Genomic DNA, 13,829 nt, shown 5'->3' with positions numbered 1-13,829 from the left:
CAAGATCGAGGTAATAATTTACTGGGTGAAATATTTAGGCCAATCTCGCGATAATGGAATTAACGCGATCGTTAATGTGTTACATACCGCATTGGGTTAATATTTCTATCATAGGCTTCTATTATTACAGAAACCTATGATCAAAATAACATTAACCCATTTCATGCCTGTGGTTACTAAGGTATACCAAAGGGGTTAATACTTTATTAAAAGAAAACATTAACTAACCCTGTTGACCCAGTTAGTGGCCAGTAAATCATTGCCATTCTAGTCGCTAAGGTAATTATGGGGTTAACCTCTCTCACCCCCACCCCTTAAGGGAAGCCTAACCACCCTCCCCAGGGCAACTACTGCCATCACCCACGTCGCCTACCTCCACCCCCTTTCTAGACTAATGCCCAATATCCCTAATAGGCTAATGGGATTTTAAACATTAACCAAAAATATATACACGTTTAAAACAAAACAAAGAACATTCAAAATAAATTTTACACATTAAGCCATTGATTATCACTGTGGATAACTAGGCCATCTCAATGGGGGGCCCAGATATCCACATTGGCGATAAATGGTTACCCAGTAATAAATGAATACATGAACAATATTAAAATACTTGAATAACCCCCCGTCATTACCTCAGTGGCTAACCACTATGGTAATGAAGGGAATTGGTGGATGTACCATGCGATGAAAGCCCTTTTTGCGTGCTGGGATGTCACCTTAAAGGGAGGGAATCACATTCCTTTTTTTGGAATCACAGTCAATGATATCGTTTTTGTGTTTCCATTGTCCCCATCACTATTGTATATGTACTGTGTGTATATATGTATGTATGTATGTATGTATGTATATATGTATGTGTGTGCCAACAATGCATTTTATTAAACACTAAGATAGATAGATATCAATCTCAGTGTTTAATAAAATGCAATATTTGTATGGGGGAGAATCAGTAACACAAGTACAGACTCCTTGTTCCCTAAAATTAAAAAAACCTTTAAACAATTGTATTAAAAAATTAACACAGTTCTGGAATTCACTGGATAATACTGGTATAGCTTAATTAAGTCTGAATAACATCTGTGATGTCAAATACAATAATTGGACATTTGGTTCCTGATTTAACAATGGGGATTTAGCAAAAAGTTGGATCTTCCTATAACTATTAGGGACCTGGTACATGGTGCGGTAATGAGAACACCCGTGGCTGATATGTGAGCTTCTAATGAGACACGTATTCTATTCATTGTACAAACATTTTTTAATTACTGTATACCTTCACAACTGAAACTATCGACTTACTATCCATCAAAGGATTTGTAAAAATGTCTGTCACTTTAATTGGTGTTTTGCAGATAGAGATTTCCCTTTAAATCGTTAAATATTAGGATCCACGTTAAATGTATGACCCACTAGATCTACTCTCCCGGCCCTAATGCTGCACATGTTGTGCTAAACCCTTCATTTTTACAATGTACATCTACAGTTTACTTTCATCCTCAACTTTTTGTGATATGCCAACTTACCTCTCCTGCATGGCCTTTTGTAAGACAGTTTGTGTAACAGTGACTCTTTTGTCTCATTTAGTACAAAGACCAGCTCCAATAATCCACCCATGCCAGCACTGCGAGGTTGCTTTTAGCAGTCAGGATTACCTTCTCAAACATCTGAAGTTCCAACACCCAAATGAGTATATGGAAAAGATGAAGACAGAACAATCTTGCAACATTCCAATAAATATGACAGAAAATGCATCTTTCAACCAGTCAAGGCAATTAATAAACAATGTAACTGCTTCTCATCCCAAAAATATATATTAGCAGCTGCCACAGGAAAAGATCTTGGAGAAAGTGGGAAGAGTCTGACTTGGTTATCAGACCAGAACCTACAGAAGATGGCACAGACCGGGGAGAGACCGCATGTATGTGGGGAGGGATTTAGTGACTTATTGAGCCTGGACACACACAAGAGGACACACACAGGGGAGAGACCGCATGTATGTGGGGAATGTGGGAACCAATTTAGTCGGTTATCCAACCTGAACACACACAAGAGGACACACACAGGGGAGAGACCGCATGTATGTGGGGAATGTGGGAAGGGATTTAATCGGTTATCCAACCTGAACACACACAAGAGGACACACACAGGGGAGAGACCGCATGTATGTGTGGAATGTGGGAGGGGATGTAGTGATTTATCCAGCCTGGTCACACACATGAGGACACACACAGGGGAGAGACCGCATGTATGTGGGGAATGTGGGAAGGGATTTAGTCAGTCATCCAGCCTGAACACACACAAGAGGACACACACAGGGGAGAGACCGCATGTATGTGGGGAATGTGGGAAGGGATTTAGTATGTCATCCAGCCTGAACACACACAAGAGGATACACACAGGGGAGAGACCGCATGTATGTGGGGAATGTGGGAAGAGATTTTGTGACTTATCCAACCTGATCAAACACACAAGGGCACACACAGGGGAAAGACCGCATGTATGTGGGGAATGTGGGAAGGGATTTAGTCAGTTATCCAACCTGAACTCACACATGAGGACACACACAGGGGAGACACCGCTTGTATGTGGGGAATGTGGGAAGGGATTTAGTCAGTTATTCAACCTGAACTCACACATGAGGACACACACAGGGGAGACACCGCTTGTATGTGGGGAATGTGGGAACGGAGTTAGTAGGTTATCCAACCTGATCACACACATGAGGACACACACAGGGGTGAGACCGCATGTATGTGGGGAATGTGGGAAGGGATTTAGTAAATCATCCCACCTGAACACACACAAGAGGACACACACAGGGGAGAGACCGCATGTATGTGGGGAATGTGGGAGGGGATTTATTGATATATCCAGCCTGATCACACACAAGAGGACACACACAGGGGTGAGACCGCATGTATGTGGGGAATGTGGGAAGGGATTTAGTCAGTCATCCAGCCTGAACATACACAAGAGGACACACACAGGGGAGAGACCGCATGTATGTGGGGAATGTGGGAAGGGATTTAGTGTGTCATCCAGCCTGAACACACACAAGAGGATACACACAGGGGAGAGACCGCATGTATGTGGGGAATGTGGGAAGGGATTTGGTGACTTATCCAACCTGAACTCACACATGAGGACACACACAAGGGAAAGGCATGTATGTGTGGAATGTGGGAGGGGATTTAGTGATTTATCCAGTCTAGTCACACACATGAGGACACACACAGGGGAGAGAGCGCATGTATGTGGGGAATGTGGGAAGGGATTTAGTCGGTTATTCAACCTGAACTCACACATGAGGACACACACAGGGGAGAGACCGCATGTATGTGGGGAATGTGGGAAGGGATTTAATCGGTTATCCCACCTGAACACACACAAGAGGACACACAGAAGGGAGAGACCGCATGTATGTGTGGAATGTGGAAGGGGATTTAGTGATTTATCCAGCCTGGACACACACAAGAGGACACACAGGGGAGAGACCTTTTGTATGTGGGAAGGGATTTAGTTAGTTATCACATCTGGATGAACATAAGAGGACACACGCAGGTGAGAGACCGCATGTATGTGGGGAATGTGGGAACAGATTTAGTCGGTTATCCAACCTGGACACACACAGGTGAGAGACCACATATATGTGGGAAATGTGGGAACGGATTTAGTCGGTTATCCAACCTGAACACACACATGATTACACACATAGGGGAGAGACCGTATGTATGTGGGGAATGTGGGAAGGGATTTAGTCAGTTATTGTTAGGAACAGTAGAGAAGGCTAGAAGCTGCATTTGTCTTAAACCATCCATTTTGTCTGCACTTGCTAGCTAAAATCATGTAGTCAGCTTTTGCTAAAATACATTTTCTCATGTGGTCAGCTTTTTACTTTTTTAATCAGTTGTAGGTGGCTTCTTCTCTGGGAAGCCGAATCACCCCACATAGCTGCCATGGAAACCAAGGTTATAGATAACGTAGGCAATGAAAAAGTTATGTATTTCAGACAGTGCCTGTCTTGGGAGAATTACGCCCCTAGATCACCCCACTAACATGTCTTGCCCCTAAATCACGCCTCTAACCTAAGTTACGCCTCTAACCAATGTTTTCTTTGTTCTGTATAAATATCTTTACCCTATACTAAATAAACTGAAACGGAAGGATTGAAACACTGCCTGTGTATTGGTTCTTTCTTTTCCCGGGCCTGTACGTTTTACCAGATCAGAGCTAGAAGTGCCAGGGCGTGGTTCCAAAGCTTCCCGGGATGTCTGCAGCGTGCGGTGCTGTGTGTGTGTATCCAGTCACAAAGGCCTCCAGCCCTTTTTCAATTGGCAGGGCAACTCTTTCAGATGGTGTTTGAGAAGTGGAATTCACACCGGTGGTGAGTATATGTGATTTTTATATTGTCTCACCCCCTCTGGGAATTCGTTACCTAAATTGTGACTGTGGATTGGGTTTAAGTCCCTTGATAAAATTGTTCTGGTTTGAGTTCAGATATTTTTGTGCACGACTGGACTGTCATCTCTGATCTGGGTGAACAACCATTGTATACTGTATAAAGCATAAGAATTTTATTTGTCTTTGCTGCTATTGTTTGCCACTATTTTGTTCTTTTTCTTTTAAGTTACTAATGGGAACTAATTTAAGTAAGAAGGACCCTGGAGGTAAGCCAGAGGTTATTAAGTTTTACACTAACAAAGTTAATAATAAGACCAATCAAGTTATGCCTTGCAAGCGCAAACCTGGGCAGACTCCAAAACAATTTGTTGCGCAAACAGTAGGTGATTTTTACTGCAATCCGTTTGTTGACTGTGTTGCTGGCTGGTCAGAAACTATGGAATCTGTTGATCTGTTTCCTAGAGAGGGTGCATTTGATGATTTTCATATATCAATGTTGAGAGGCACCTGGCTGAATGACCGGCGTGGCCGTGGTTTTCTGGTGACCCTGGGTGGAATAAGAAATATATGAGAGAATGTTCTCTGGTATGGGTTAAGCTTGCCCCGTACGGATGTGATGTGGCATCTGAGACTCCAGTCTTTACGGCTCCTCCATCGTATGTAAACTCCCTGTATCCAGTTCTGCCTTTTGCCCCAGCAGCTTTCAGTGATGAAGAGGTTATAATTGCAGCCACCTCTGGTCCCGTTGTGCAGTCAGTTGTGACAGAGGGAAAAGTTTGCCTGTGGAAGTTGTTAGTTCTGTGTCTGACAGCACTCAGAGTAAAACTGTTATGGGTCATTTGGGTGATCCTACGGCTTCTAAATCAGGAGATGAAACAGATTCTGAATGTGGAGAGAGTTATATAACACACAGATGAACACGTCGCTCGCCAAACAAAAGACAACAAAAAAGCTACCTGGTGCATGGTGGAGGAAATAGCACAGAAAACACACAAATAAATGATCACAGAGGATCACAAAAAGCCCCCAATAACTGTACTCAAAATAGGTCACACTACCAATAATAGTGTCAACTCAATGAAAGCCAGAAGTAGCCTAACCCATAAATGGGGTCAACCGCTAAGGTCACACTAGAGTGCATGAAAATAATAAAGTTTTTATTAAACCAATATTTAAAACCCGACGAATGAACCATAAAGGTACATGAATAAAATCCCCATACGTTGGACGGAGGCAAGAAAAGGTAAGAAATGTTTTATAATGCCTAAATAGCAAAAACAGCAACAATGATGCTGTAATCAGGTATATAGCCACATGTAAGCTGTGCACAAGGCTGTGCAAACATAAGATCACAATGCAGAGCCTACGGCAGAAAAGCAATACTTATGACCACCAGCAGGTTCAAAACAGGCCATATAGCAAGGTAAGTATACGACCTGTAAGCATACAGGGTGTGTATGCATGTGCACAGCTGCAGTCCACGGGATGGACTGTGTAACCTAATATACCCTCCCCAAACAAGGAGGGGCGGACTACTTGCTCATTGTGGTACTTGGTAGTACAGAGCAATGTGGGTGTAGGGATATATATTAACCCTTAAGTATCACTGCGACAAATAAACTCAGGAATCGACGAGGGGGGGGGGGGAAGGGGAGGGAAAGGAAGGAAAGGGAAAACAAATAAATAAATAAAATGACATGTACAAAAATATACCCCACATAAAATAATAAAGAATCCCTTAAAGGGATATGTAGTGAAATGATGTACAGGATATTGTGCAAAGCAAAGTACACAATAATGCACACATAGGCTGCCAGGCACAAAACCGTCAAAGACAAGGAGACGCAAGGTGGATATAGGATAGTATATAGGTGTAGGAGTGGACTACTCTGACGGATCCGCCTATAGAGTCAAAACGGAACCTACTAAACTGATGTTAAATAGCGAGGCCCTATATACCGGGATCCCTCTAAACCCCCGGGAGAAAAAATATATATATTTTCCCAAATAATAATACTGAGGAATCAAAGAAAGGATGAAAAAAGGAAACCTTCTGTAAGTCCATTGGGTGCAAGTGTGTTTAACGTATATATCCACCTACATTTGCATTGTCGCAGTTTTGTATCCCAGTTGCCCTTGCGTAGGCCCCAGGGTATGTGCGCAATGCCCATAAAGCGTAGATTCGAAGCGTCTCCCTGATGTATGTCATTTATGTGTCTGGCAACCGGAGTGTCAAGTCTATTCCGAACCGAACCCAGATGTTCCAGGATGCACACCTTGAAGGCTCTGTGGGTTTCCCCAACATATTGTGTCCCACATGAACATTGGATCAAATACACTACTCCTGTGGTAAGACAGTTGATAAAATCTTTGGTAGGGTAGATACTTTGTGATTTTGAGTCAGTGAAAGTTTGACTGACTTTAATTGATGAACAGGCCTTAAAACGACCACAGGTGTATGTCCCACATGGTTTGTTACCTAGCCATGTACGTGTGGGTTTTGTCTGGAAATGGCTCCATACCAGACGGTCACGAAGATTGCGTGCTCTACGACTAACCATATTCGGTGTAGTCTGTAGTATTTTTGACAAATCGTCATCTTGGAGTAAGATATGCCAGTGTTTGTTTAAAATCTGGCGGACAGATTGCCACTGGCTTCAGAAGGTGCCGATAAAGCGTATCATTTGTACCTTTTCATTATAATATCCAGGATGCTCTATAAGCAAAGTTGGCCTTGGAGTATTAAGTGACCTGTGATAGGCTTTCTTAATGTCTGATTTAGTATACCCACTTTCCGTGAAACGTTTAGTAAGGTCTTTCGCAAGGGCCTTAAATTCTGTCATGCTAGAGCAGTTTCTCTTTAAACGGAGAAATTGACCCGTAGGAATATTATGTATCAATTGTCTAGGGTGGTGACTATCCGCCTTCAATAAACTATTCGTAGCGGTAGGTTTAAGATAAATTGTCGTTTCTAACTTGCCACCCTCCTGTTTCGTAATCGTAATGTCAAGAAAATTGATACTTTCCTTTTCTACTTCATACGTCAATTTAAGGTTATGTCCGTTGACGTTAAGTTTGTTTATGAACTCTACCAAAAGTTTCTCTGTGCCATTCCATAAAAGGAGCACGTTATCAATATACCAAGACCAAAGGGCTATATGGTCTGTATAGATGTAATGGTCATCCACGAACACCACGGCTTCCTCCCACCAGCCCAGATAGAGGTTGGCATAGGTGGGAGAGCGCACGTAGTGCCCATGGCTGTTCCCTGGATTTGATGGTATATCTTTTTATTGAACAAAAAGAAATTTGTGCACAGCCTTGTACACAGCTTACATGTGGCTGTATACCTGATTACAGCATCATTGTTGTTGTTTTTGCTATTTAGGCATTATAACAAATTACTTACCTTTTTTGCCTCCATCCAACGTATGGGGATTTTATTCATGTACTTTTATGGTTCATTCGTCAGGTTTTAATTATTGGTTTAATAAAACTTTATTATTTTCATGCACTCTAGTGTGACCTTAGCGGTTGACCCCATTTATGGGTTAGGCTACTTCTGGCTTTCATTGAGTTGACACTATTATTGGTAGTGTGACCTATTTTGAGTGCAGTTATTGGGGGCTTTTTGTGATCCCCTGTGATCATTTATCTGTGTGTTTTCTGTGGAGAGAGTTATACTGATATGTCAGGGAATGCTGCTTTTCCGTTCATGACTGTTGGAGAACAGGTGATTTCTAAGCCCCCTGATACCCTTACTATGACGGCATGGGCTCAGGCTTGCACTGATCCAGAGAAGAATCCTGCTGCTTGTGTACGTTATCTTAGGCGATCCACAAAAGGAATGAATTTGTTAGCTGCAGATTATATTTTTCTTTTGGACTTGGTTACTAAACATGCAGGCATTAAATGGACAGAAAAGTTTGTTAACTTAAAAAGAGGGGATAAAACCATCACATCGGTAGCTTACAATCCTTGGACAGAGTCTACATTTCTTTCATACATGTGGACACAAGTGGAGGATGTTTTAAGTGCAGAGAATTGATCCAGACAGGATATTTCTGATGCTATGGCATGTAAGCATAAGAGTGATGAGTCAGTAAGTGATTTCCTGAGACGCTTTAAGTAATGTTGGAAGAATGAGTGTGGATTGTCTATTGATGATCAATTTGCTCCACAGTACATTCAGCATCTTGTCAGTAATATGCTGCCCTAACATGCGCAGACTGTTCGCATGAGCATTGATGATTGGCATAAGAAACCAGTGAGAGGTTTTCATGAGTCGGTGAAACTGAAGGATGCAGAAGGTTGTTTTGCCCCCCCCTCCTAAAGCAGGGAATGCGGTAATGTATTTTGACGGCAGTCGAGGTAGGAGGCGAGGGAGAGGACAGAATGGACAGAGATCTTTTGCTGGACCCAGAAGTCAGTCAGGAGGGAGAGGTCGGAATAATGGTGCCTGTTTTAATTTGGTGATTCTGGTCATTGGCAGAGAGAGTGCCCCTATCAAAGTCAGAATCCAGAGCAGGGGATTGCTGTTCCACAGGGAGGGGCTCAGAACACAGGACCATGGCAGCATCAAAATCTGCCTGCTGCCGGGCGTCCCGCTGGACATGATCTGAGGATCCCCTGGAAACCCAATGTTTCACAATAGGGGTGCCGGGGGACTGAACCTCTAGCTTGTTTCATGGCGCAATTGTCTTCTCGCTGGGATACCCTGCCTTTGATTTCTTTGGCAGTGGATGATGTGGTTTTTGATTTTTTTAGTGGACTCAGGTGCCACTAGATCATCATTATCTCAGCGATATTACAATGGGCCAGCGTTGCCAACAAGCGAGTCCTCTACCGGTGTAGGAGGGGTTCCTATTCAATGTACAGCCACTCCCTTTGTTTCGGTCTCACCCGTGTACCCGGACCCCCCTTGATTTTGAAATTAGGCACAAGTTTCTAGTGATTCCTAATTGTCCTGTGAATCTACTTGGTAGAGATTTGTTAGGAGTTTTGCAGATCTCCCTATACATTACTACTGATGGTGGAATTGTGTGTGACTCCCCCTATGCTTTTACAAGTCTGGGGTATTATCCAGCTCATGTTATCACGACTATTACTAGCTGCTTGGCTCCCACAGTTGTTCCCTCCCAGTTAACTCTCTCTGAGGATGTGAGGAATGTACTAGTCCTAGCTGCACACTCTGCTTCTCAGAGGCAGCACTTAGTGAAAGTTGTGCATGACAAGCCGTATTTGCTTCCTGATGTGTTTGTGCTCACTGAGCTTGATGGGGACGATGAGGATTACCTTCATGATTTGATTGACAGTCTCTATTTGACTCCCAGCACTGTCTATATAGTTGCCAGAAACAGACTGTTTGTGTGGATTACCGGACAAGATTTTGTGGCTTCCCCGAAGTTTGTACCTCTTAAGGTTGGGAACTGTGCTTTCTCCATGACTAATCTCACTGACTGTGTACAGCCCCTGCCTCATCCAATTTTGACCTGAGTACCCTCGGGATTGTGGGCGGTCTCATCCACCGACCTAGGTTTCATTAATTGCCACACCGTATGAAGCAACATTAAAGCCAGATGCTTCTCCTGTATACATTAAACAGTATCCTCTGTCTGCAGAGAAGGAAAGGGGACTCGCCCCTATCATGCATGAACTATTGTCCAAGAACATAATTTCACCCACAGTCTCACCTTACAACACACCTGTCAACCCTGTGCCCAAACCTGGTGGACAGAAATGGCGATTTACAGAGGATCTCCGTGCAGTCAACGCTTTGGTTCAACACATTGCGCCGATTGTACCGGATGTCAACTCCATTTGATCTTGTATACCAGCTACGGCTGCGTATTTCACGGTGGCGGACTTATGCTCAGCATTTTTTTCGGTGCCTGTTAATCCCCTGACAAGACCACTGTTTGCTTTCACCTACCATGGGAGGCAATTTTCATGGAATCTATTACCACACAGTTTTATCGATTCGCCCACAGCATATTCCACCGTTGTGTGCAAAACCCTTGAGTCTTGGTCCCGCCCTGGGCATCTGTATTACTGAAATATGCAGACGATCTTTTGCTGTGTAGTCCCACTGAACAAGCATGTTTGGAAGACTCTGTCAGCCTGTTGACACACCTCTATGACACGGGACATAAGGTTTCTCCTAAAAAAGCTGCAGTTTTGCCTTCAGGAAGTAAGGTATCTGGGTTTCAGACTGTCACATGGACAAAGGACATTGGCTCCTGAACGCGTCCAGGCTATTGTAGCTATGCCAAAACCCAAGACTAAGACTGCTTTGTTGTCATTCCTAGGAGTAATTACTTATTGCCGTCAATGGATTCCTGATTGTTCTTTCCATGACCACATCCTCAGGCAAGTGACTCTCCAATCTCAACCTGAGACGATCATCTGGTCAGCTGACATGGAGACAGCATACAGTACAAGTACCTCCACTCCGCTCTCTGCTCTGCTCCTGCACTGGGATTGCCCAACTACCAGCTACCGTTTCACCTTTACTGCACCAAAGGTGGAGCGACAGGGCGGGGCTCCTTGCTCAGGAACACGGTGGTGGTTATAGACCTGTGGCTTTTTATTCAAAAAATTTCCCCACAGTGGTTTAGGATATGCAAACATGTTTAAGGGATGTAGCAGCGTGTGCGATCATGACTGAAACTGCGCAAACCATTGTACTGTCTCACCCTCTTACACTACACATTTCACATATGGTTTTGCAGGTATTGAATAACCTCACTACACAGCACATGACAGCGCAAAGGCGCTCAGGTTATGAAACCATTCTCACAACCACTGCCAATCTCACTGTCAAATACCACCCATCACATTCTGGCTCTACAGTGTTATTACATTGCTTGCTTTCTAACACAGAACCAGACTCTGACTGTGAGCATGACTGTTTGACTAACATTACCCTGGAATCATCACCTAGGAGTGATTTATCCTCTGTTCCGTTACCCTACGGTGAGGTAGTGTTTGTTGACGGCATATGTTCCAAACCAGCTGACGGTGTGTTTTTGACAGGATTCTCTGTTGTGCAATTACCTGACACTGTGTTGATGGCTTACTCTTTACCTTTTGTCTCAGCTCAGCCTGCTGAACTGATTGCATTGACTAAGGCCTGGAAACTGTTCCAGGATAGGGAAGTGACCATTTACACTGACTCTAGGTATGCTTTTGGTGTAGCACATGATTTTGGTGTAATCTGGCAACACCAGGGATTCACCACTGCAGGCAGAAAAGGTATCGCTCATTCTCAGTTAATAGAGGACCTTTTAGCTGCTATTTTGCTTCCCCTACCTCTTGCAATTGTCAAATTTAAGGGACACAGTTCAGATGGCAGTGATGTTGCCAAAGGAAATGACCTAACAGATATTGTAGCTAGGAATGCAGCCATTTCTGCCCCATTTTTGTCCTGATTATGACACAATGCCGCTTTTCCCCCTCCCCCACTCCCCTTTCCCCCCCCTCCCCCACTCCCCTTTCCCCCCCCTCCCCCACTCCCCTTTCCCCCCCTCTCCCACTCCCCTTCCCCCCCCTCTCCCACTCCCCTTTCCCCCCCTCCCCCACTCCCCTTTCCCCCTCCCCTCCCCCACTCCCCTCCCCCACTCCCCTTTTCCCCCCCTCCCCCACTCCCCTTTCCCCCCCCTCCCCCACTCCCCTTTCCCCCCTCTCCCCCACTCCACTCCCCTTCCCCCCCCCCTCCCCCACTCCCCTTTCCCCCCCCCTCCCCCACTCCCCTTTCCCCCCCTCCAATCCCCTTTCCCCCCCCTCCCCCACTCCCCTTTCCCCCCTCCCCCACTCCCCTTTCCCCCCCCTCCCCCACTCCCCTTTCCCCCCCCCCCTCCCCCACTTCCCTTTCCCCCCCTCCCCTTTCCCCAGCCTCCCCTTCCCCCCCTCTCCCCCCCTCCCCTTCCCCCCTCACCCACTCCCCTTTCCCCCCTCCCCTTTCCCCCCTTCCCTTTCCCCCCCCTCCCCTTTCCCCCTTCCCTTTCCCCCTCCCCTTTCCCCCCCTCCCCCACTCCCCTTTCCCCCACTCCCCTTTCCCCCCCTCCCCCAAGTTCTCCGAGCGTGCGTGTACTGCCCTGGCCGTGCGTGTGCGCATGGGTCCGCCGTGTGACGCGTCAGCGGGACGGTCTCTGACCGGAGTTGCTGTAGATGTGACAGTATCCCCCCCCTTGAGGGGAGACCTCCGGGCGACCCAGGGATGGTTTTTCAGGGTACCTACGGTGGAAGGCATAAATGAGACGGTTGGCATGTACCTGACGATGAGGGATCCACTCCCTCTCTTCCGGGCCATAGCCTCTCCAGTGTACGAGATATTGCAATCCTCCTCTGGACATTCTAGAGTTGAGGATAGTCTGTACCTCGTATTCTTGTTGACCCTCTACCAGTATAGTTTGTGGGGGTTTAGGTTGCCCCTTGGAGGAAGAGTCTTGTAGGTATGGTTTTAGAAGGGAGGAGTGAAAAACAGAGGGAATTCTCATAGATTTAGGCAGTTCTAGCCGATAGGCTACTGGGTTGATCCTTTTAGTGATGCGGAAGGGGCCAATGAAGCGTGGTGCCAGTTTGGGTGAAGTTACCTTTAAACGAATGTTTTTGGTGGATAACCAGACCCTTTGTCCTACAGAGTACCCTGGGACCTCTCTTCGGTGACGATCCGCTTGTCTCTTCTGTAGTCTACCAGCGTGCTGTAGGTTTAGATGGATCTTCTGCCATAAGTCTTGTAAGTGAAGGATCTTGTCCTCTGCGGCCGGGACTCCAGACTTCGAGATAAGAGTAGGGAGCGCAGAAGGATGGAACCCGTAGTTGATCATGAATGGTGATTGTTGAGATGATTCATTCCGAAGATTGTTATGGGAGAATTCTGCCCATGGAAGAAGTTCTGCCCAGTCGTCTTGAGTATCAGCAACAAAACACCTTAAGAATTGTTCCAGAGACTGATTGGTGCGTTCTGTTTGCCCATTGGTCTGGGGGTGATAGCCTGACGAAAAGTGTAGTGTGACGTCCAGACTCTTACAAAATGCCCTCCAGAACCGGGAAATGAATTGGGATCCTCTGTCGGATACTATGACCAGGGGAGTCCCATGTAACCTGAAGATCTCCCTGATGAAAACGTGGGTGGGTAGACCTTTCATAGGAATGAAGTGTGCCTGTTTTGAAAACCTGTCCACCACTACAAGTATGGTGTCCATGCCTCTAGATTTAGGCAACTCAACGATAAAGTCCATAGATATGTGTGTCCATGGACGTTCCGGGATAGGTAATGGATGAAGGAGACCCGCAGGTCTGTTGTGTGGCGTCTTGTTCCGTGCACAAGTAGAGCATGTAGCTACAAAAGCTTGTATGTCTCTCCGCATGTTGGGCCACCAGAACAGCGTTCGATGAGCTCAGTAGTTCTTTTGGTGCCAGGA

General features: G+C 45.5%; 1 protein-coding gene across 2 annotated transcripts in view; it reads left to right on the top strand.

Annotated features, from left to right (window-relative positions):
* Positions 1-4,178, top strand: part of LOC142466896 (uncharacterized) — a 74,509-nt gene extending 70,331 nt beyond the window's left edge. For both annotated transcript variants that reach the window (XM_075572489.1, XM_075572488.1), the window contains exon 3: positions 1,588-4,178. In XM_075572489.1, the coding sequence (XP_075428604.1) occupies positions 1,895-3,523 (1,629 nt within the window). In that variant the 5' untranslated portion in view covers positions 1,588-1,894 and the 3' untranslated portion in view covers positions 3,524-4,178. The remainder of the gene's footprint in view (positions 1-1,587) is intronic.
* The last annotated feature ends 9,651 nt before the right edge of the window (positions 4,179-13,829 follow it).

Source organism: Ascaphus truei, chromosome 15, assembly GCF_040206685.1.
Source record: "Ascaphus truei isolate aAscTru1 chromosome 15, aAscTru1.hap1, whole genome shotgun sequence".
In the NCBI taxonomy this organism is placed as follows: Eukaryota; Metazoa; Chordata; class Amphibia; order Anura; family Ascaphidae; genus Ascaphus; species Ascaphus truei.
The sequence above is the reverse complement of the archived record's forward strand: the minus strand, read 5'-3'. Positions and strand labels throughout refer to the sequence as shown.